This window comes from Hippocampus comes, unplaced genomic scaffold (assembly GCF_001891065.2).
Source record: "Hippocampus comes isolate QL1 unplaced genomic scaffold, H_comes_QL1_v1.1 scaffold85, whole genome shotgun sequence".
Taxonomy (NCBI): domain Eukaryota; kingdom Metazoa; phylum Chordata; class Actinopteri; order Syngnathiformes; family Syngnathidae; genus Hippocampus; species Hippocampus comes.
Genome location: NW_017805540.1, coordinates 3,840,427 through 3,865,477, shown reverse-complemented (window position 1 = coordinate 3,865,477; position 25,051 = coordinate 3,840,427). Strand labels below are relative to the sequence as shown.

General features: G+C 42.0%; 1 protein-coding gene across 7 annotated transcripts in view; it reads right to left on the bottom strand.

The window, feature by feature from the left end:
- Window positions 1-25,051, bottom strand: part of cacna1eb (calcium channel, voltage-dependent, R type, alpha 1E subunit b) — an 83,883-nt gene that overhangs the window by 46,401 nt on the left and 12,431 nt on the right. For 6 of the 7 annotated variants that reach the window (XM_019878963.1, XM_019878967.1, XM_019878966.1 and 3 more), the window contains exons 3-10: window positions 21,337-21,645; window positions 15,725-15,830; window positions 14,879-15,018; window positions 4,876-4,979; window positions 3,525-3,683; window positions 1,126-1,316; window positions 189-292; window positions 21-90 (exon numbers count right to left, since the gene is read on the bottom strand). In XM_019878963.1, coding sequence (XP_019734522.1) covers window positions 21-90; window positions 189-292; window positions 1,126-1,316; window positions 3,525-3,683; window positions 4,876-4,979; window positions 14,879-15,018; window positions 15,725-15,830; window positions 21,337-21,645 — 1,183 coding nt within the window. Of the gene's footprint in view, window positions 1-20; window positions 91-188; window positions 293-1,125; window positions 1,317-3,524; window positions 3,684-4,875; window positions 4,980-14,878; window positions 15,019-15,724; window positions 15,831-21,336; window positions 21,646-21,909; window positions 22,096-25,051 lie in introns of those variants that run through there. The other variant, XM_019878969.1, reaches the window with a different exon arrangement.

The window sequence follows — 25,051 nt, the reverse complement described above, 5'->3', positions numbered from 1 at the left end:
CCGTTGAGTTCACGCTCCACCTGCTGCTGCCTCCGCAGCTTCATGAAGGCCCGCCTGTTCTCCACCCGCTCCCTCTCCTTGGCGAATTCGCTGAGGAGGGATGTGATAACAAGGAAAAAAAAAAAGAAAGCGACGGTCATCTACAATCGTGAGTGACGTAAACACACGAAGGAAGTGGTCACACTCACCCGGACAGGACTCCCAGCACCAGGTTGAGCACAAAGAAGGAACCAATGATGATGAGTGGGATGAAGTACATCCAGTTCCATGTGGGGCCCAAGGCATCGTTAGTCTGAAATTGCATTCATTATTGTATACCAAGTAAATAACGATAACTCATATTTTATGTTTAAAATGCGATTCCTTTGTACGAAGTACATCCAGTTCCATGTGGGGCCCAAGGCATCATTAGTCTGAAATTGCATTCATTATATACCAAGTATATAACGATAACTCATATTTTATGTTTAAAATGGGATTCCTTTGTAAGCAAATACCTAAGAAGTGCCACTTTTTGGTGTGGTACCACGCATGCAACTTAAGATCAACCGAATTTCTCAGATTTATGTTAGTACGGCTGTGAGACACTGCAATGTCGATTTCAACATTTGTTGCTAGGTAAACTTTGTAAGGCACCAAGTAAAAATAACATATTTATTTTACATCCGAAGACTTCTCACATGAATTCACATTCATAACATTGTATAATTCAAACAATAATAATTTGTTCTTTAGCAGAGTTTATGGAGCACAATCATTTGTATGGTATATTTTAAGATCATTTTGTTAAAACAGTAAAATGCAAGGTTGATTTTACTGTATGATAGAACTATTTAAAAAACATTTATAATATTTTGTCAGGATAATAATTATTCAGCATTAATCAGAAATATGAGACATTATATAGTTGTTCAGCTTGACCTCACAAATGAATCGGTGCTCTTGTTTCAAATAGAAAATATATGATCACATATCGCTAATACGTACAGTAATTATATTTCGATAATATTGTCTTTAAATTATACCATGGAGTGTTACATTTTCCATTTTTAATGAATAATACACGTTTAATACTTATATTAACTTTAAGAACATTCACTGACACCGTTCACTGTACACACTTACGTTGTAGAGAACAGCCGTCCATCCTTCCATGGTGATGCACTGGAAGACGGTGAGGACGGCAAACAGGATGTTGTCAAACTGCGTGATGCCATCATTCGGGCCGATCCACGTGTCGTTGCAGTCGTATCTCTCCGGACACTTCCGTACGCCGCATGCAAACGCCAATTCGGATGAGTCTACCGTCTCGTTGTCTGGAAAAATAATACCTGAGTGTTACTACGGGTTGGAAAGCTAGATTCCCACAGCACTGACCTCACCGGGGTCCTGAGCATGCACAGACGGACACACGTGAGGAGAGCATCAACTGTCATGTTGCATGTGATGTACATTAATGCCACTCATGTTCGTTCCTCCATCTGTCGAATATCACGGAGTATCCACTCCACTGTTGGACCCTTGCAAAGCCTGGAAGAGACCCTCTGCTGTTGTTATTGTCACTTAGGGTGCTACAGTAAAAATATTCAAGGCCATTCCTCTCAGTTACGCCCTTCCAGGTCTCACTGTCACTGCCCATGTGAGCATTGAAGTCCCCCAGCAGAACGAGGGAGTCTCCAGCGTGAGCGCTCTCCAGCACACCCTCCAAAAACTCCAAAAAGGGTAGGTACTCTGAAATGCTGTTTGGTGCATAGGCACAAACAATATTCAGGAACCTTCTCCCCACTCGAAGGCGGAGTGAGTCTACCCTCTCATCCACCGAGGAGAACCCCAATGTACAGGCACCAAGCTGGGGCGCGATAAGTATGCCCACACCTGCTCGGCGCCTCTCACCTCCAGAATGGAAGAGTGTCAAACCCCTCTCAAGAGAACTGGTACCAGAGCCTACGCTGTGCGTGGAGACGAGCCCGACTATTTCTAGTCACTATATCTAGTCATGGGTGCCCTGTGAGCTGGGTGGCAACAAAAGGCCTTGGCAGTCCAATCCTGGGCCACAGAAACAAACTCTAGGGACATGGAATGTTTTTGTGACATTTTCCTATTTATCATTTACATTAAATGCATTAAAAAGCACATTAAACACATTAAAAGCTAGGACATGATGAGGACAAAGTTTACTGTGAAATGTAGAATTCTATTTTTTGTCCCCACACATTGTCAATTCCCGGATTTTTTTTCCTAAATAAAGAAAGTGCCCAATGTGAAACTACTGTGTCCAATTTCTGTTTTTAATTATTCCCTTCATTGAATTTTTTGCACTTTATTTTTGCTGAAAAAGAACACGTTCAAAATGATCACCTCACAACAAATATAAGACAAGAGGATGCCAAGTGTTTTTCAACTATTATGCGTGTTCAGGGAATCAATACAAAAACAAAACATTTCTCCCCCTTCATTGCACTTCTCTTTCTGAGGGGAAAAAAACAAGCGGTAAAAAAAATTTGATACATTAAGTGCAAACAATCACGAAAGCCTGCAGTTAAAAAAAGATGCCACCCAGTGCATAATAAACTGTTTTGCTTCCAGGTTTTTGTGAGCGAGTCCACCGAGCTGCTCTGCATGTACGCTTGTGCTGTGGGCGCTGGTGGGCGGGCAGATCCGAGCCAGCTTGCTTGTTTGCGTTGCTCCGTCACATGGCCGCCAGCACAACACAAGAGAGGATCGGGTGAGGCGACCAAATTGAGCCTGCTCGGGGCTGAGACAAAGAAGTACGGCTGTCGACTGTTCAACGAAACCACAGCAGTGTATAAACCATTGGAACTGAAACGACGGTATTGATTTCATTGTGCTAGTATAAATTCGATACGATACTGACTTGTAATAATATCGCTTGATATTTGAATTGATCTGCCAATTGCGAACACTTATAAACATCAAGAATAGCAAAGAAAACGGTCTCCTTCTCTGTTGGCCTCAGTAAGGTCAAATTTCTGCAGTCTGTTTCCCAAAATATCAGGGCGGCAATCTGCGAAAAACATGCCGCCTTGAACGCATCAGTCAGAACGAGTCAGCCTGACAAACATGGCGAAGAATGAGCGTCTCCTCTCTTTACTGCTTGAGGGGGAGACCATTTTTATCCAAAAGTAGACTAGAAGCAGGAAGCAAATTGGCTCCAAATGAGGACAAGCGCCACACAAAATGCATTGATGGCTCATCTAATCGCTGAAATGTTCAAATAGCACGTAAATTGTCTGCTCAACAATGGACCAGCAGTTAATTAATCAGAGCTGCAAAATAGACCGTGGGATGTAAAGACAGGATCAAAACACTTTTGCTAATGTGTGTGCACGTGCCAGTGTCCAAACAACATGTGCACGCCCACCAGCATCCAAAATGTTCTCTGGTGTTTCATTTTCTGACACATAACGATCATGATGTAACCCACTGGCCACAGCATTAGGTCCAGTGGAAGAATTTAAGGAGAACCAACACGAGCAAGTCTGTATTGGCACACCGGAGCGTACCAAGGATGTCGACAGATGGCAGGCAGGTGTGGTGAAGCTTCCCACTGTAGAACTCCAGGCCGATGATGGCAAACATGAGGATGGCGAAGAAGAGGAGCAGGCCGATCTGCAGCAGAGGGATCATGGCCTTCATGATGGACTTGAGTACAATCTGCAGGCCTGAGGGCAAACGCAGGATGACTTTTGTGTGCTAACAACAGGAATATAGTTTCATCGAGCACAGTAAATCAACTCAAGGGCTATTGAGCACAAACAGTAATCAGAAAAAAGGTTGCGCTGTGGCTGACTCCATGTCTCCAACACAGGAAATAATCACATGCCTAACAATGTAGGTTTACAATTTAAATCCCTACATGTCATTTTTTAAAAAAAAATTCCATCGACCTGGTTTTGCCAGTAATTTTTGGGATATAGATAAAAGGATTGTTCCAACTTACATTTGTACTTTGGATCTTTACAATATAGCAATTAAAATACAAAAAAATGAAATATAAAAATGAAAAAAATACAACAAAATATAAGCTAAAACATCGAAAAAAAATTTAATTTTCAAATTAAGATACAAAATCCTATCGAAATTACAATAATTAAGGATTGCATGACAGAAAAAGGATTGTGATATGCACAATGTAGGAAAAGTTTCATCATGTATAAAAATGTGTAAAAATACAACAAATTACTGTGATATGCACAATGTAGGAAAAGTTTCATCATGTGAGCAACAAATTATAAATTCTGTATGATTTAATTAAGATCATAAAAATCATGAAAAAGTTATTCAAATTTCATTTCAAAAATAATTTGAAAATTCATCTAAATGTATGCAGCATTCATACTTAAATATATTTGTGCATGGTGTTTTAATATGCAATAACAAAACAAATAAAAATATTTGTAAAGAATTAAATACTAAATCATGTCTCTATCAAATATTTTGTGATTGGAATAAAATGTGCTCTCTATGGTGGGATAATACGACATAATAATATACAATACAATATAGCAATAACAGAATCATGATAAATAGATTAAAAAAAAGAAAAAGAACCAAATATTTGAAATTTATAAAAATTCTGGATCCAGCAAATCTTTTGTGTTCCATAAAAATGCAGTAAGACAGGTAAGTAGATATATTTTGACAAAAATTATAAAAGATCCTGATGAAAATGTGATTTTTCCATCTCCTTGAATATATAAGGATTGTATTGAATCATTTTACATTTTAAAATTGGTATGTTTACCTTTATGATTTTAATGATGCCAAATGTTTAAGCCTTGGCGGAGGTCTATGCCTCAGTCCCTTATTGCTACGGAGACGTATGAAACAGGACTGGTGTTGGAAATGACTCACTGGGGATGCCGGAGACAAGCTTGAGGGGTCTCAAGACTCGCACGGCCCTCAGAGTGCGAAGGTCCACGGGGATGTTCATGTGCGCTCCTGCCGTTGCCAAAATCCTAATGGACGGACGAGAAACTCATTGTCACTTGTTCCCCGTCATGCTGCTGGTCTGCGATAGAAATGGAAGATGCAACAGGGACAAAAAGATTCTCTGTGCTCTGGTGAGGTGAACACTTTTTGTCCGTGGTGCCTGACACACTCCAAAGACAAATATAGACGAAACAAAGAGGTGTAAGTCCTCATATGAATGAAAGCTCGGATCGTTGCATATGAGCTTTTGCGGGAAAGCTCATATGCATTTTTCACATGACGCAAGCCAAGTGTGGAGCGGATGAATGGTGGTGAGGCACAATTTGCATTTGGCAAGGCGAGAGACTAAATACATATATTTATATATTTTTTCCTCGACAAAGAACATACCGTACATCCGACATTACATATGTATAAAATACCCCTGGCAGGCATTGCTATACTCACATCTCTCCCTACCCCCATACACACACTGACGTACTGTACCGCCACCTACACACAACAAGCCATACGTAAGGCAAAAAGTATGATTGTTTATTTTTTTTGGGGGGGGGTGGTCAACATCGGCTTTTAAAATAGTTCAGCCATTCTCATGGCCAGTGTGCAAAATTATACAGATACATATACAACGTTCCTGTATTTGTGTGGGACAACACTTGGCATGTTAGGATGGACCCCTTTTACCATTTAGGTACGGGTGTGTGTGTGTGTGTGTGTGTGTGTGTGTGTGTGTGTGTGTGTGTGTGTGTGTGTGTGTGTGTTTGAGGATAGAAGGCGTCACATGGCAGCGACTCAAGCGCGGGCCCACACAGAAGCTCTCCTGTGGGCAGTGGGAGCAAAGAGAATGACAGCATAAGTGAGTGTGCGAGTGAGGCAGTGACGAGCGACACCCGGGAGGAGCAGTAGAGTGGGATTCAGTAGACATAACCTTTACTCCAAACGTAGGGGTCGCAAAAGCCAGCAGGCAGAGTTGCCACTTCAAGGATGCGCTGAGCTGTATATAGTGCTTTGGTAAATTTCTTTTACAACCTAGCCGGGTCACAATATAAGAAACAGCTCACAGTCAGGATGCAGTGTTTCTGCACACTGCTAAATAATATGTGTGTGTAAATTAATTAATAATTCAATAAAGTACTCAATATGGAGTTCTACAGGGTGCATTTCTAAGTCCCATTTCATGACAAGTCAATTGGCCATTTAAAAGTGCGACATGAATAAAGTTTAGTTGAGTTGAGTGAGACATGCCAGCACAATTTAAGTACAACATACAATAATTCTTTATTCTAATGATAAAGTCTATACTTAATTTCACTTTATGTTGGGAAGGGGATGGGAGCATTGGTAAGAATGAAGGTGGTCAAGGGCCTCGGTATGGCTGCCCCCTCAAAACTGACCCAACCCCTGAAATGAAGTACCGTTGTTGAGGACTTTTGCAACCTCTGGTTATTTGTGATCTCAGCGACTGCTAAGCTAGCTAGCTAGCGACTTCACACAATCCTGAACTCAGTTACAAGTCAAACAATCACAATTATGGTGTTCCACAATTTTTTCATTAAAAAAAAAAAAAAAAGCTTAGCGGGGGTCTTTAGCGTGTTTATTTATGTGTTTATTTTAGCTATTTAATATTTTTTTATATTCCAACATGAGTGAGTGCTTGGCCCTTCTTTGTGTACATGAAGCAGTGTTGCAAACTGGCTCCAGGAAGGCAGCATTAATTACATGCAGCCTCTCCCACACACCCCCACCTACACTCCCAAGGCCGCCAACATTAAGCACAGCACTGCAGTTGCCATTTGAGCGCAGCTCAGTGTATGCGCGTTGGCCTCCTGCGTGGACACATCAGCGGCTTTAATGCAAGCTAAAGAACATCAAGTCATTTATGTGATGCTATTGGATTTGAAATGATGTAACATTTCAACTTTTAGACAATATTATCAAACAATGTTACCTGAAAGAGTAAGAAATTTAGCTCAGTAATTAAAACACATAAGAAGTTTGGCGAGAGCAAACATTTAAAAGTTCAGACAAACTTCTACTATATTTTTATTACTATATACGTACATACTGTTTAGTTTTACGCACATGACATTTACACTTAGGTGAAATAAAGCCAATTTCGATAAGTAACAGTTTATACAGAAATTTACAATTGGATACATTTTTATATATCATTGATCAAAAAAAAAAAATAATAATAATATACAGAACTTTGTCCTGCACACTCTTGGTTGATCTCATAAAATATCTTTGACCAAAATAGCAAAATTGTCACACGACTGTGAAGGTCAATTGCCCTTCTTCCCGTGCCAGTCTGATTATCAGCCCCGCCCTGATTGTTTCCACTTATTACCCCTTTCGTTTGTGTTTAAATAGTGCTGTCTCCCTTTGTCACGTGCCAGTGTGTTTTGTCCTTGTGTGTGCACTCCAGCCTCTTGGCACAGGTCTGACCAGCCCTTGCCATGTTTCCGGAGCCGCTGACCTTCAAATAAATCTCCCCTTTACTCTGAACCCTGCAACTGTTTCCTCTGTCCAAGTTGACAAAATACTTTTAATACCTCATAAGATTCTATTACAAGAATGTTTTTATTAAAACACATTGAAAAATTCTAAACCGCTAAATTAGCAAAGTTCGTCCTTTAAACATGCAATACTATACTCACTAGCTATCTCTTGAAGGAGTATCAAGACATAGCTAGTGAGTATAGAACAGTATAGAACACATCAATGTTCGTTGTAGAGTGAAATGTTCCCTTAATATGTTTTTATATGCAACATATAATTCCCAACTCCTTTCCAGTTTGTGTATTTCTCTGAATGTGTTTTTTTTTTGTTTTGAAAATTACAGCATTTTTTATGGTATGTTTGAACTTTGAGCTGAATCTAGCAAGCAACTTCATTATCCTAAACATACTAATTTTAGCAAAAACTGCAAAGCTGCATGTTATTTTGTCACTGTTTAATGCACAAAACTAGTGTCAAATTGGGATTGGGATTTATACAGTATTCATTTGTCGGTATCTTTTAGATAAATTACGGACCATTTTATTTGAAATATCTGGCGCCAAGTGCTAAGATATCATTTCACCTTCTAATCATGCTAATGTTAACTAAACTTTAACAGGGTTATGTCAACAGTAAAGTTACATAACAGTTGTACTGTGTCTGAAACGTTCTTACCAAATAGTAAAAGGTGTGTCACCCTATCCAAAGTGTTGCCTTTCATCTGCCTTCCAAACATGAACATAATGCTTAATCTAGAAGCTACTAGATAGCATCGATACACAAGAGGAAGCCTTTTTTTTTTTTTGCTGCAGAGCAAATAGATAATGTCTGTGATTTAAATGAGTCCCAAGAGGGCAATTTTGAAGCTAAGTTTAGCGAGCTAGCCACAAGTTCAATGACCATTCGTCACATGGGAGCCATTTTAATGCTGACCAAAGGCGTTGGTGTCCACCTGTGGAGATGAGTTTGCCGCCGCAGGACACATCCCCGCCTAATTCAATCAGCCGACAGGTTCCTCCTTCACTGCCACCTGCTCGTTATCGCTAAGCTGAAGACTTTTTTTAATTGAGCCACATGTCCCAATAGAGTGGCTTGTAGCGATTCATTAAAACCAAATGGAAATGGACGCCGGCAGCGCTGGCCCAGTGGCCTCGATTGAATTCCCATGCAGCCTCCGTGACACATGTGTACGCTTTCTTTTAAGTCTGACTTACTTGTAATGCCACTTACTTGACTGTCTATGTGTGCGTGCGCATGCGCGCATTCTTGTGTGTGTGTGTGTGTGTGTGTGTGTGTGTGTGTGTGTGTGTGTGTGCGCGCGTGCGTGCGTGTGTGACAGAGAAGCAGATGTGCTGAGAGATAAATGTGTCAGATGGCAGGCAGGAAACCAGGCCGTCCGTCACCAAATGTGGTTTAAATTAAGCAACATGATCTCCGGGTTGCACTAAATAGTGAAAAGTTCCATGAATTCCTTTCACGCCTTTACAAAAATATCTACAATGACATTTACATTCAGCCCAGAAAAAAAATGTTGTAAGCACTTCGGGCCCTATCGTCATGGCCACCGTAAGTCTAGTGCGAAGCACGGTCTAACTGTGCATGTGTGGCGTTTTCTTTGTTTTGGTACTTTCTTCGACGCACGCAGTTAGAAATGGGTGTTTGCGCTGTTTTGGGCGTGAACACAGCCGACTTACTTCCCAGTCAATGGCAGGGGCTTCTCTCATTCCCTTTAAATTCAGCACAGAGAGGTTTACAGTCTACATAAACTAACTTGCTGGAGTCAAAGCAAGAGAATGACACACGCAAAGTATCTTTATATTGAATTGCAACAAGATCTCCACTTGCAAATGATGTAAAGGGAGATTGAAGATCAGTTATCATGATTCAGTTTCTGTTAGCCTTCAGCAGGTGGCAGAGATGTTCTGGTCTTTCCAACTGCGCGCCTGTTACCCATCATGATAAACAGACAATTAAAGCATTTCCAAGCCGACGACTGACTTTAGAATAATTCGCTTTGCTCAAGCCATTGTTCATGAGCAATTTTCTAGACGTTCTAGATTTTGCTCCGTTTTTCCTCATTCCTTGTTTATTGCTCCCTGTTTTCTTGTAAGTAATCATTTAGTTTGGTAAGGTATTCTCGGTTGGTATTTGTCGTGATATGATTCTCGAGTCCTTTTGAGGAAAGCAATTTCCATTTCTATTTTGCGTGCCTTTTGCAAAACACTTTGTTTCTCTCGTTTTATCCTGATGTGTTGACCTGTATCATTATTTGTACGGTACTTTGTCAGTCTTACGTTTGTTAATAAACCTTTTTTGTACCATAATCTTATCCTTGCCTATGTTTGTGGGATCCACCCTTGTCCAGATCATTCCGGAACGTTACATCAGTGCTGTGAAGTGGGCACTTGGAGACCACCTTCCAGCATGGATTACGCGTCTCTGTGTGACACCACCCAATTCCCCCACCCATATCTGGGCTAAAGCCAGCGGGGGAGGGTGATTTTTAAAACATATTATAGATCATAATCACAACAATGCGTTCAATGAATTGATTTCTAAGATGATTTGGAGGGCGCGATGTACGTTGTTGTCTTATTTATGAGTGAAATACGATGACATTCACCTCCCACGTCCACAGAGCTCAGAATATTTCTGCCTGAACCGCGATCAAAATCACTAAAATTGTGTTAACTTACACCACCTGCACCACAACTTAGACCTGCTGCCAGCTGGCCTTAAATTTAGTGTACTTTCGGCCACCAAACTGTCAGGTGTCCTGAGGGTGTGTAAAAAAAATGCCTTCAATCTACCAGAAAGCCAAGCAAGCTACAGCGTGGTCTGCCAAATTCCCAATGAAATGAAACTAGGCTTGCACCAGCATGAAAATCAAGAGTTTTTAACGCCCAAGTGCACATACGCTATCTATAAAAATAGAACCCTCTGTCTTAAAAGTGAATTCCACTTCACAACTGGAGGTGAAGCTGTGCAGTAAAACAAATAATTATTCCGGACTGCTGCTTTATGCAACGGCCGGGGCTGTGCAACAAGAGCTACCTGCCTGCTAGCCCCCCACACCACTTTCTTTCCACAAAACACTGTTGTTACGCAACCAGCACCACTTATGCCGATACTCCAGCATAAATCACATTTTGTGATAACTCTCATCTGACTTGAACTAGATTCACCTTCCAGCTAAAAACGTCCACAAGTTTTCACGTGTGCCAGCAGCACCGTGTTCAGCCGAGCCACAGCCAGGCTCTGTGACTGTGACGTGAAATGGAACGATAGCCAATGAGGAAGTGTCTTGAAGCTCGCGCTGTTGCCGGCCACAAAGAGAGGCACAACTGATTGTGTGTATAACACATCTCCATCCATCCATCCATTTTCTAATCCACTTATCCTGACAAGGGTCGCGAGCGTGCTGGTGCGTATCCCAGCTGTCTTCGGGGAGTAGGCGGGGTACACCCTGAGCCGGTTGCCAGTCGATCGCAGGCCACACATAGACAAACAACCATTCGTGCTCATAATCACACCTAGGGACAATTTGGAGCGCCCAATGCACCTGCCATGCATGTTTTTGGAATGTGGGAGGAAATCGGAGTACCCGGACAAAACTCACGCAGGCTCGGGAAGAACATGCAAACTTCACACAGGAAGGCCGTAGCTGGAATCGAACCTTGCACCTCTGCACCGTGAGGCCGACATGCTAACCAGTCAACCACTGTGCCGTCCAAAACATCTCACAAGTCATTCACCACAACAAAATTACATGCTTCGTACAGTAGTTACCGGACAAGCTGTTAGCCTAGCTCCTTCGACTATACGTGCCCAGGTCAGTGATATATTCCAATTTCAGAAATGATTAGCAAATTAGTTAAGTTCCAGCTCATTCACAGCAGCGGTAAGATGAGTGCACACTGGACAGAAAACTGAAAGCATTTTAACTACCAAAAAAAAAAAAAAAAAAAGAGCAAATATATAATGAGGGCTAATTTTAAGCTCTGTAACAGTGGGTGGCTCAAATTAGCCTTGCAGTGTTCCATTTTGCAATGGAGTGACTTGTTATCCATCCATCCATTTCCAAACACTTATCCTGAAAAGGGTCACGATGAATATCCAGAGCCTATCCCAGCTGACTTCGGGCAGGAGGTAGGCTACGCCCTGAATTGATCGCCAGTCAGTCGCAGGGCATATATAGAAACAAAGAAACCATTCACACCCACATACGCACCGTCACTGAGTGGGAACCGATCGCACGCTGCCGGCACACAAGTCAGGCGAGCGTACCGCTACAGGCTACACCATCAGCAACTCGGAATGAGTTGTTTGACAAGTGAAATTAGCTTCCATTGTTTCCCAAAAGACTTCGCCCTTCGAGTGCAGCCGATGCATAAAAGACAAAGAAGCGGTTTTGTTGTGAATTGACACACAAAGGTATGAAGCAGACATTTCAGCAAGCATCAGTCATTTTCACAAAGTCACAAAGAGGAAACAAGTTTCAGTCAAAAATGCTCTACTGTTCTTGTATGAAATTTCTGGCCCTTCTCACCCCTTCATTTGAACACAAATATTCTCAACTCGAATCCCCGAGACTTCACCTTAAGCAGGTACAATTTACGATGTGGGATCCTAGTTCACGCCGTTGTATTCTTCTTCTCTTGTGCTGTTGGACTATCAAATGTAGGGCATGGCGACGTTGCTGCTGGTGTAGCCGTTCCACTCAGAAGAGCATATTACAGTGTTTGCGACTAAAACCAGTCTAGCCTTAGTAGTTGGCCTACAATGATCTTTATCCATGCCAAAATGCCAAGTTTCAACAAACTAAACCTCCTAATTTGGCTTCCACAGTGCGCAGAGGACAGGGCCTTTCGGAAAGCAGCGAAAGCTAGTTTTCTTTTCTCGCCATTCATTATCCCGCTGGTGTGAATGAAGAAGGACATTAAGTGGAAACTGATTTGCCATTCAATAGCAAAATCTGGAGTGTCTCACGGAACTGCTGCAAGTCGTCCATTTCTTGTACTTGGACTACTTGAGGGCGACGTGGCCCAGGTGTGAGAGTGGCTGTCTCGGAAACCAAGCGTTGTGGGTTTGATTGAGCCCCTGCGACCATGTCCGAGTGTCAAATATGAGTAAGATACTTTGCTTCCTGATTGCCTATCGTATTCCTTTTCATATCACAATCATGCAAGCATGAGCTAGACCAACCTTACCATACACATAAGGATTTCAGATCATAAATATTGAACAGGTAGAACATCGACCATTGTTGGCGCAACAGTTATTTAAGCTGAGCAGGTGAGGAAATATCACTCCTTACACACCAAACATCACAGACTAATTGCTCCCAATAATCTGACAAAGACATTCGACAATCACGCCTTTGAAAATGAGAGAAAATGTTTACATTGGGTCTGATTTTCGACACGTGCTTACCCTACCCTACCCTACCCTACCCTTAAGATGTCCAAAATCGTGAAAAAAAAACCATGTTTATTTTACATAAGAGCACATAAGACAATTAATTCACCCAATTTTTCAGGTTGTTTGCAGGCCCGCTGCTTCCCCGATACCCTCCCTTCTCAATAAATGAAGCGAGGCGCTTGGGGCGACCGCAAGCAGGCTTTTGACACAAGTGCCAATCCACTTAACCACCCACCTAACACGGAACACAAAGACTGGTTGCTGCTCCATGGAAACACAGATTTCTTACATTGGTATAAGGTAGGTCTGAATTGAGGAAATCTCCTTGACGAAAGCCAAGACCCATCCTTTGGGTCAAGCTGCTATCATGATTGAAGCATTCACACGGTCTGTTGCAAAGGGTGTGTGTGTGTGTGTGTGTGTGTGTGTGTGTGTGTGCGTGTGTGTGTGTGTGTGTGTGTGTGTGTGTGTAGGATGGAGGAGGGGGTGGGGGTTGTGGTTAGTGGGACGCTTGAACGCACCAGCACAAGATGATAAAATATGTCTGCTGAAATTAATCTTTCACTCCACCACCCACAGCCTCGTAAACGCAGAATGAAACTGGGTCCCAACTAATTGCATATGCACATAGCTGAGGTTTAATTTTAAAAAGTTTATTTTTTGGGCTCCAACAGAGTCAATCAAGTTGACAGTTTGGAGTGGAGGCGCCGTATATGCATTAAAAAAAAAAAGAGCACACATGCAGTAAGGTCACAATGATGAAGAATATTCAATAAATATCTTCCACACCAGAAATGATGCCATTTACTGTAAATGTGCATTGTGGTAGAGCTCCTTTCGAGAAATGATACAGTAACTCTCCAGTGCATCTACTGTGGGAGTGCAATGTGATACCCTCAATGTCCAGTAGCAACAATGCAAATGTTACATGTGGATACAACTAATATATTGGGTGGTGATACAGCAAATGATCCAATTTGATACTGTATATATCTCGGATCACCACTGTAATTATTTCCATAGTGATACTGCCAATGACTAAGAGCAATTTGGAAATTTGATGTACTGGTAGTTCCGATGCCACAATGGACCAGGAATGAAACTTACAAACTATCCACTGTGATGCTTGAAAGCTTGAATTCTGAAAAAGTCAAAAACTGATACCATGGTAATGATATATATAGGGCTATTGTAAATCTCTCATGTCAAAACTTGGACAGGCTAGTAGTGGTACTGGAAGTCCCGATACCGAAAATGAAGACGGTATAAATGTCCAGTTGTGATTCTGTAAATGTTCAGTGTGATACTAGAAATTTCCACAAGCAATACTGCAAATGTTCATTACTGATACTGTAAATGCCCAATGTGTTACTGTCAAGTAATAATGTTGCAATGACCCAAACTTTGAAAGTTTAGTTCCAATACTGCAAATGCCCAACATAATGGCACCTTGATTTTGTATGATGCTAATTTCCACTCTCAACACTGTCAATATCCGACCATGAAGTGAATTAAGTGTCCTTGAGTGTTTTGAAAGGCGCTTATAAATGTAATGTATTATTATTATTATTATTATTAATATCCAGTGTCATGATTTTAGATTACTAATGTCATTTATATTTTTATTCTAAACTGAAAAGGTTCTGCGATTGGCTAGTAACCGGCTCAGGGTATTCCTCGCCTACTGCCCAAAGACAGCTGGGACCTATCCCAGCGCGCCTCGCAACCCTTGTGAGGATAAGCGGATCAGAAAATGGATGGATGGAACTGGAAAGGGTCTGGGTTTTTTTTCCAAGAATTGCAGTGCATGAGACAAGCCTGAGTTGGGCAGACAATTCAAGGCAGTAAAAAAACAATGAAGAAAAAACATTGATTTCTGAGCAGCAGCAGTCGCTGTGATTATTGGCCATATGCAGGCCAATCCAAAAAAAATGTTTGGTGACGATCAATTTGTGCAAAATAGACATTCCAGTTGCCGCGCAAATGGGCCAAAACCACTCACCCACTGAGCACCACGATGAAGTCCATAACATTCCATCCGTTCCTCAGGTAGGAACCTTTGTGGAAAACAAAACCCAGCGCCACTAGCTTGATGCCCGCCTCGAAGCAGAAGATCCCAATGAAGTACGGCTCCGTTTTCTCCTGCACACATAAAGATGGGTCAGCAAATCGATCTGATCATAAACATGTCACGGAAGTCAAAACAATGCCGTGAAATCTGTGACGCTTGTCAAGACACCAACCAGCCTGCAATTACAAGTGAGTGTCTGGTGGAGTGCACAAAACGCACAATACCATACCACCCTCATCGTTCATCGATGTTTATATTTACAAAATTTTAATAATTGCGCCCATTAAACATGTGACCACTGGAATTGACATGTTTAGTATTGCTACAGACACTGATGCATACTGATATAGGGAAAACATAACAGAAGTCTCTCTCTCTCTCTCTCTCTATATATATACCGTTAAAAGAAACGTTGCATAGCTTCATTATTTCAAGGCCACAAACCTGGATAAAATTTTAATTCAACAGTAAATGTCAATACTGATTAATTTACATTTTAAGGGACAGCGGTTATGACAGTGGACAGTTTATCAGATTATCATTATTTGTGCATGAAAGGGTTAAATTGAAATTAAATTACTGTTTTGGCCAAAATACAAATACAAGTTACGTAGCCTACTGATATCATAAATATCCTGTATCTGTATTAGAAATATCCATTTACTTCATTATCGCTGCAGCAACGACTGAACAATAAAGACCGACACAGCCTGCACTTGAAGTTGCAGTAAATGGCTAATTCTTGACTCTCAAGTCACACGATATATTTTTGCTCACCAGTCTCTTTGCCATGGGGGTCTTGTCCTCTCCGGGCAAGTGCTGCTCCAGAGCCAGCACCACACAGTTGGCGGTGATGGTAGCCAGGATCATGTACTCGAACGGCGTAAAAGCCCAAAGTGAAGGAAAACACTCATATGTGCCATATATAAATTGTAGACATATACAACACTGCTCAGAACAGTAAAATGTCTACCAGTCAAACATTGACTTTGTTCTTTAAAAAAAACCCAAAACAATTGCATCAGTTTTGTGCAACAGCAAAAACAACCGGATGAATGATGTTTAAATGACATATAAATTAAGGCATAGTTCATGTTTTGAGATACAGTTAGGAGGCTGCTGTCGCTATGGCAACCTTTGAGTCTTTTAAAGTGCTTTTCATGGTGAGACATAGAGAGCAGGTGAGAAAGGGAGCCAGCGAGTGAAAGAGGGACAGAAGGAGGCAGGGAGCGGAACCAGAGTACCGCTAAGTCACCTTGGCCTGACTAGCGGGGGGGGGGGGGGGGGGGGGAACTTTTATACAGTCACAGACTGTCAGGGATTTTTTTTTTTTATACATTACTGGAAATGTACATCTTTTAAGTGGCAAATGTCTCTGACTATTGGGCAAACGATGTGTATGCAATACAGCAAACATACGAAATTATTTGAGCAAAGGTCCTGTATCGATACCATACATGTCAAGCATTTGCATTCAGAAAGTTTTGGACCAAAACAGCAACTTTTCCGCATCACTATTGATATTGTGTATGTTCTGTCATGATATTGCAAAGGGATATAATTGACGAATGTCTTTTGATCTGTTTTACAAGTGTTCAATATCAGTATAATTACGAATGTCCAGTATCGATATTATCCAATCCTGCGAATCTCTAATATATTTTAAGATGCAATAGTAAGAGCAAATGTCCTGCATCACTCTGTTCCATGAATATTAGGTCTCACATCAGTATTATCTAATACTGTAAATGTTCAAACCATTATTGCAAGTACAACAGTTAATGTCAAGTATTTGTCTTGTTAATGTCCCATATTGTTTGATTTAGTATCTCTACTATGAATGGTCAGTATCAATAATTTGACTGGCCGGTGGTAATATTATCCGCAACAGTAAATGTTCACATATGATGAATGTCCACTAGAGATATTTTGAATGTCCAGTATCGATCTTGTAAATACAAATACAGCAATTGTTCAATACTGATACTGCAAACGTTTAAATATTAAGAGCAATGAAGTACTTTTGGCAAGTCGCACCCGTACCCCTACAGATACTGAGAGCAGACTAACACGCATATTGAGTGAGTGGGAGGTGACCGTGAAGAGGCCTCGATGTCACTGTCTCCTCCTCCAGTAAAAAGGAGGTCAGCGCATCACAGAGAACCGGCTAGGAGGGCGACCTGGAGACCAACACTTACTCACACCATCGCACACACATTGACAGTGCCAGTTATTGATTGCAGCTCAAAATAACAGCACATGCTATCCATCACACATTCAATCAAGTAGAATTTGCATGAAAGCTAGTCATCATTTAATAGATTCTGTCAGAGTTGACATAATGCAAGTCGATGACGTTTCTGTGAACACCTGGTGCAAAACTTGGCAAATGGGCCTTCCTGTGTGAAATTTGCATCTTCTCACCGTATGTGGCTGGAAAAGTGCCGGACAGAATTGAGATTCCCCAATCGTGGACACAGATAAGAAGTTTTGATGAAAAAAAAATATTTACAAACAAACGCAAGAACGACAAGGGACAACAGTAGTCACTGGTAAAGAACCAGGAAAGGGCAAGAACAAACATAACACACTTGCAAAAGGTAGGGAATGAGAAAAATGTAAATTGCTTGTCAACACAAAGGACAAGAGACTGCAATGCATGACAATACACAACAAGAAAATACATGAAAAATACTATGAACTAATGTAGTGAAAAGTGATGAGGAAAAACTGTCAAGAACGTCGAGAACACGGGTGCCCATTACGTCGACCACGATCGAGCGATAGCTTGCGGACCAGTCCCAAGTTGATTGCGAGGAGTGTAGGGTAAAAAACAAACAAATAGACATTTGTGTGTCTCTGTGCATGTTAGTAATATATTTTTCTCTCAGTTTCACTTTCACAAAAAGTATGTATATATATATACTTACACATACAGCACATTTGACAAAGTTTTATTCAATTCTATATATATATATATATATATTTTTTTTTTAATAAAGCAGGTCACCTTTAACATATGGTGCTGGGTGACCTGCGTTGTTACCACTCAGCAGACTGCAATTGCAGCTTGCGATCAGAGCTGTTGCGATTTAGCTTTTATTATTATTATCAGTCAAAGTTCGTTTCGTGTACAATTCACCGATGGCACTCGCAAAGAATGGCAATCTGGAGGGCCGAGAAAAGCATTTTAAAACGGTACGTGTGAGCTACGACAGTTAACAGGCAGCAAAAAAGCGTCCCAAGCCTCCCACTGAGGTAGGCAGTGATTTCCTTTTCGCAAACTCATCAACTCTTGTGTCTGCTTTATTTTTCTGTTTTGTTCATCTTAAGGGCCGTTATAGCTGCTGCTCATCATGACATGCGTGTTTAAGTGTGTGTGTACGCGCATGTACTCAGTAACGGGTCGATCGCGAGTGGTTGGTTGATCTCCGGTCCAAAAAGGTTGGGCACCCCTGGTCGAGAAAACAGAAGCACTTGGAGACGGAGTCGTGAGCAGGGCTTAATAATCCGACAGTCATTTGGCATGGCATGGCTTTTAAAGGCAGCTAGGTAACAAGGATGATTAATGTCAGGTGCGGCTCATGAGGGAACGCCCACTCTGAAGAGACTGAAAAAACAAAGCAAACAGGACAGGATCATGACAAACATGTACTTATGTTTACTCAACATACTTACAGTTTCTTGGCTCAACAAAATATGTATCTCACTCATTGAAAGCGCTTTAATTAGGTGGAAATTCTTTCCATAATTTTATTACGTACACTCAATAACTTATTTCTTTGAGTCGTACAGTCGGCATACTCGGAGGACAACACTAGTGAGGCAAAACTGTGACCTAGTTCGCAACTGCACACGACTCGTATGGTAAGCAGTCCGAACATTAATTCGATATTCTTGACGTCCAGTTTTGGCATGGTCTTTATCTTCACTAGTAAGACAATTTAGTGCACCAGTGGAATGACTCGGGAATTAGGGGTGATCAGAGCTGCTCATGCTCACTCACTGAATAAATGGCACTGCTTGGAAAGTGCAGAGTGACGAAGCTTTGTGCTAACCAGCCCAAATCACATTGCATTAATTCATATGAATGTTTTGCACTTGGACGGGACGGAGGGGGAAAGACGTGGGTCTGAATACGCCGACTTTTTGCCAAAGCCCTCCCACACACCTCTCTGCCAATTCCAAGGCCCCTGAGCGAGTCTTGACCATTAGACCCCCACCCCCCACCACTCCCACTCACCCACACTGGTTAGGTAACCAGAGGACGACTGGCACGCTGCAAACTAGAGGGGGGTGATTGGAGTGATCCACAGCCGAATATGGCGCATCGTTTGGACAGAGAACATGTCTCCAAACTCCATCATAATCCAAATCGTAGCTGTGCTTACAAGTATATTACATGGAGAGAAACAAACACACAGACACACACACGCACACAAACATCTTGTGCAAGGAAGTAGAGAGGAGCTACTGAGTTGGATTTGAACCGACACCCACTCAGAGCACTATAAGGCATCCAGAGCTGTGCTTGCATGTGCCCACACTGTGTGCGCCTCGCCCACAGGCTGCTGCAGCTTCTAATGATCACCACACACACACACACACACACGCACGCACGCACGCACACACACACACACGCGCGCACGCACGCACGCACGCACGCACGCACGCACACACACGCGCACACTACACACACACACACACACACACACACACACACACACACACTAACCATGTGTCCTCTGCGTTGAGTGGAGCACACACAGTGAAAACTGTGCACACTAAAGCAATTGAATTCAGTGCGGGGGCCCTATGGTCAAAAGTATTGGGACACCTACTGCAGGAAGTGAAATATTCAACCTGCCTGTCTTACTTCCCAAAGATGTGGGTCTGTTTGCTCATCCTTGAGGTGTTTGTCAGGTGGTGCAAAGTTCTTCCGCAGCAAATGCCTCTTCTATATTTGGAGCATGCTTTGTGCATTAGGAGGGACAATGTGCTTGGAGGGAGAATGATCGGCCATCGGTTTGTGACCTGAGGCTGAAGCACACTTGGGTTCGACAGTCGAGCAACGATCCAAAAGACAAGTGAACTTCTGAGTGGCTTAGAAACACAAAATGAAGGTCAAAGATGATCCGGCTCCTCGATTATAGGCAAAAAAAGGCAAATAAAAAGGGTGCTCTGGCACCACAAAATTAGAGGGGAAAAAATGGCCTCCTGCCTCCAGTTATTGAGCACTGCTTCTAACTTCCTTCTGAGTGATCAGTCTGAACATGAACATCAGTAAATAAGCAGTTGTATCGTTCATTTTTGCTTCGTAGGGCTCTTAAAGATCATTTGTTGAAATGAAATCTGCTCTTTCAGTGTCTACATTTAATAAATTAATAGTAATATGCATATTACAAACAATACATTGTGTATTATGTATGGATAGTTGACGTGATGTATCAATTCCACTTTTGTATTTTAAAGTATAGTAATTGAATTATTTTTTGTTATACTGATTGAGTGTTGTTATTTTAGACACCAAAGAATTTGAAAACAATGCGATTTCATTTCTTTTGTGAGTGTATGTACTGTAACTCCGAAATGAAAGTGTGACACCCCCACCAAAAATCTTGCCGAGGTCGTCTCATTGGGTATTGGGTGGGCAGTGGCATGACATTAAAAGGCCGTTGCTGTTCTTACCCCCTCCAGTGTTGCAGAATGGAAGCAATTCTGCAAGGAAGAGTCATGGACCCGAATTCCTCCCAAGAGGTGTGAAAGACTCATTGCCACGAATTGAAAACGCTTGATTTCGGTTGTTGCTACTGAGAGTGAACCGACCCGTTATTGGGTTTAGGGTGCAATCACGTTTTCACACATACTGCATTGACCATGCAGGTTTGAATCTTTTATGCCCTTAATAAGGACAAAATTAACATTCAAGTTGGTGGATGCAAAAAAAAAAAAAAGAAGTTGAAAAGAGGGTGCATGCGTTCACATAACACTGTATGTAAAAATGATAATCAATAAATAAAATAGTTAAATTATTACATGATATAGTTTTTACGCACCTGAAAATTTGCAAATGACAAAAACAATATTTATGGGGGTACTATGGGATGATATGATAATGATAATTAAGTAATTGTGATTTTTGACATTTGTGCTGATGACAAACTGTCTGTTTGGTTCATTAAAATAAAGAAGAAAAAAATCGCAAGGACTCTACACCAACCCCTGAAGGACAATTAACTAGGCATGATTGAAAAAAAAAAAACAAGCAGAGACGCTTGAAGATCGATGACGGACGTGCAAATCATCGAAAAGCACAAAAGTAGGAAGTTGTGTTGTTGCGCTGTCCGTGGTGCTTGAACCTTCACGTTCGCACTCACCAGGAAGGATATGGCCACTCGATAATTCGGCGCGCGTACTTCCGGATGATGTTGTCCTCGGCGAAGATGAACAGCGACCTGTTGACCGTCAGACAGTTTTGCTGGTGCGGGACCGGGTTGTACAGAGCCATGGTCCGGGCCCGCTGCGCCTTGGCTTGCTTCATCGACGCCGAGATCGCGCCCGATCCGTCGGCGCCTCCTCCTGCTCCTCCTCCGGCCACCGCAGCGGCCCCGGGGTCCTGCGCATCCCCGCCGCGCTCCGCGTCTCCGTCCCCGGAGTCAACGGTGCTCGGGGCGGAGTCGTCACCGAAGCGAGCCATTCTAGCGAAAGAGTTGAAAAGAGCACAATTGCCGCTTCTCACTCCATTTCATGTCCCGTCTTGTGAAGTGCGCGCAAAACAACTTTTAGCATGGAGACGTGCGCGTCAAAATCCGCGGCAAGTCCACGAGAACTTTACGCATCACAGCCCCCCCAAAAAGACCTCCGAAAGTGAGTCTATTCTGCCAGGCTGATTCGATGCCCGAGTGGCTCCATCGCACGCACAGCTCCAACTGCAGGATTGGGATGAGGATGGAGATGATCACCTGCTGCACGGCTGGTCAGGCAGTACAGCACAGCACAGCGTCGCACCGCACGGCAACCCTCCCACCGCGTGCACTCACTCACGCCACCTTCCGCTCATCGGAGGAAGACGAGGAAAACGAGGAGTGCCGTCCACTTCGTTACCATAGCAATTACAAGCACACGATTGCATTTTTTAAAAACTGCCCTAACAGCCAATGACAAATTTGTATCCACATTTCTTTGCTTTTTATACTAAACACAAATAGTACTTCACATTGCCTGCTGTTGTTTTTCATTGTTTTGACTTGTAGACATTTATGCTTTTCAGTGGACAGTCACAACACGGCTAGAGCGGTTGTACAGTATTTGCAATAGTAGCAGCAGTAGTAATAGTTGTAGGAGTAATTGTTGTGGTCGTGGTAATACAGTGATCCCTCACTTATGGGGAGCGAGTATATGTAATATTTATAAGGATATATATATATATATATATATATATATAAAGATTAAGATGTCCTTTATTTGTCCCACACGGGAAATTTACAGTCTACAGCAGCAAGATTGTGGGTAGAAAGAAGAAAGATATATATATATATATGTTAGGTTAGTGTATAAATGACAAAATACAGTAAACATACATGAAATATACATGTAGTACTGTATATAGTACTGTATATGTTGCTCTATGTGACTCGCTGTTGTTTTGCTGACTTTCCCTGCCTCTCGCAGACCTTTTGCGGCATTTTACCTTTTTAATTTAATTTTTTTTTATTTTATTTTTTTTTTATGAATCTTCTTCTTCTTCTCCTTTCAGCTTGTCCCTTTTCAGGGGTTGCCACAGCGAGGCATTAATTTCCATCTTTCCCTGTTCTCTGCATCCTCTACTCTGACTCCAACTACCTGCATGTCTTCCCTCATGGCATCCATGAATCTCCTCTTTGGCCTTCCTCTCTGTCTTTGTCTCTGTCTGATACTTTTGAAAAATCCGCGATGCACTGAAACCGCGGAAAGTGAACCGCGAAGTAGCGAGGGATCACTGTATACTGCAAATGGCAAGTGTAGTCACAGAAAGAATGTTTACATTAGTGGTCGTGATATGATTACTTTTGTTAGTAGTGAGGCGTGAAGTAGTTATAGTGGTCGACATATTAGAGATTGTACAAGTACCAACAGTAGTTCTAGTCGTAGTGGTAGTAAGAGTGGGATGTGTCGGAGTAGTAGTATGAAGAGTAGTTGTAGAAGTAGTAAGAGTAATAGTAGTAGAAGAGGTAAGTAAAGTAACAATATTAGTAATCACACAAGTAGTAAGAGTGGTAGCACTTAGAAAAGCAGGAGTTGTAGTAAGGGTAGCAGTAAGAGTAGTAGTCGCAGTATTGTAAGAGTAGGAGTAGTAGTCGAAGTTGCAGCAGTAGGAATAGTAGTAACAAGACTTGGAGTAGTAGTAAAGTAACAGTCGTGGTAATCCTACTAGTAGCAGTCAGAGTCGCAGTAGTTGTTCTCATAGTCCGAGTAGTAGTAAACAGAATAATAAAAGAACTGGTACTAAGAGTAGTTCGAGCAGAAGTGAGAGGAGTAGTAGGAGTCAGTCACAGTTATACTGCGAGTAGTAGTTGTAGCAGGCGTAGTAGTAGTAAGCAATGGAAAAAACTGCTGTTCAGGAAACAACATCTGGAGGCGTGTCTTTGAGTTCACTCAATCGTACACAACATGGCCGCTGGAGCGATGTTACATTACTACAAAAGAGGAGAATATTTGAGTAGGTTTCTTTGACTTGCACTCGTGTATTTTGCTGACAGAGACTCTCGACGCTTTGCTTTTTAGCATATGCTGCCCACCCTTGAAAGTCAATAAACAGGCAGTTTAAAATTGTAAGCTAGCTCAAGGGAGTCTTGCTTGCACGACAGCAATATTTCAAAAGTAGGCCATTGTGCTAATATTGGAGCAAAAGTCAGGCGTAAAAATAGAGTGTGAAATAGAGCTGTTCCTTTTTTTGGGGTGGGGAGTGGAGGAAAAAAAAGTGTTTTCCTTGGGTGCCATCAGTGAGACCTTGCTGCTGGCTCCAGCTGCTATAATGATGCTAACGATGACCACCGAAGCCCTCTAGAAAAGATGTGATTGATGCATAAACAGTGTTGAAAAAGCTCATCTCAATAAAACCTCATGAATAAATGTGCAGATGGGCAGCGATTGAGGGCTCAGACGCAGGATTGGGACGGCAGCCAAGAGACACTGACAAGTGTACACTTGGCAAACAAGTGCAAATCGGCAAGGGAGTCCCAAGGAAAAAAAGTAGAAGTAGAAATCAAGGTTGGGATTACATTAAAAGTGAGCTGCATTTTTGAAGTAAATAAAAAAATAATATGGAGAAGTCAGATCCATTTAAAAAAACAACAACAAAAAACATTGCATAAAAAAAAAAAAATGAAAGGAACATATCGTCATGAACAACACCTACACTATAGCTTTCTTGATATTTTCATTTATTTAAAAATCTAAAACTATTATTTAAAGAAGCTTCTTTTTTCATGAAAAAAATGTTATCACTGTTCCTGTCCAATGAAAAGAAAATTGAATTATCTCCTTTAAAAAAAAAATCTTTCTTTATATTTTTTCCTTGCTTATATTTAGATTAGTTAATTTTTTGGAGTTCATTAAAAAAATAAATAAATACAAAAATGTATCGGGCGGCACGCTGGGCTGCTGGCTAGCACGTCAAAGGCCTCACAGTGCAGAGATGCAGGGTTCGATTCCGCCATGAATCAATCTTCCATCCATCCATTTTCTGATCCGCTTTATCCTCACAAGGGTCGCGGGGAGTGCTGGAGCCTACCCCAGTTGTCTTTGGGCAGTAGGCTGGGGTAACCCTGAACCGGTTGCCAGCCAATCGCAGGGCACACATAGACGAACAACCATCCACCCTCACACTCACACCTAGGGACAATTTAGAGTGTTCAATCAGCTTGCCATGCATGATTTTGGAATGTGGGAGGAAACCGGAGTATCCGGGAAAAACCCACGCAGGCACGGGGAGAACATGCAAACTCCACACAGGAAGGCCAGAGCCAGGATCGAACCCACGACCTCTGCACTGTGAGGTCAACGCGCTAACCATTTAACCATTGGACCACCGGGCCACCCTCTCTCTCTCTCTCTCTCTCTCTC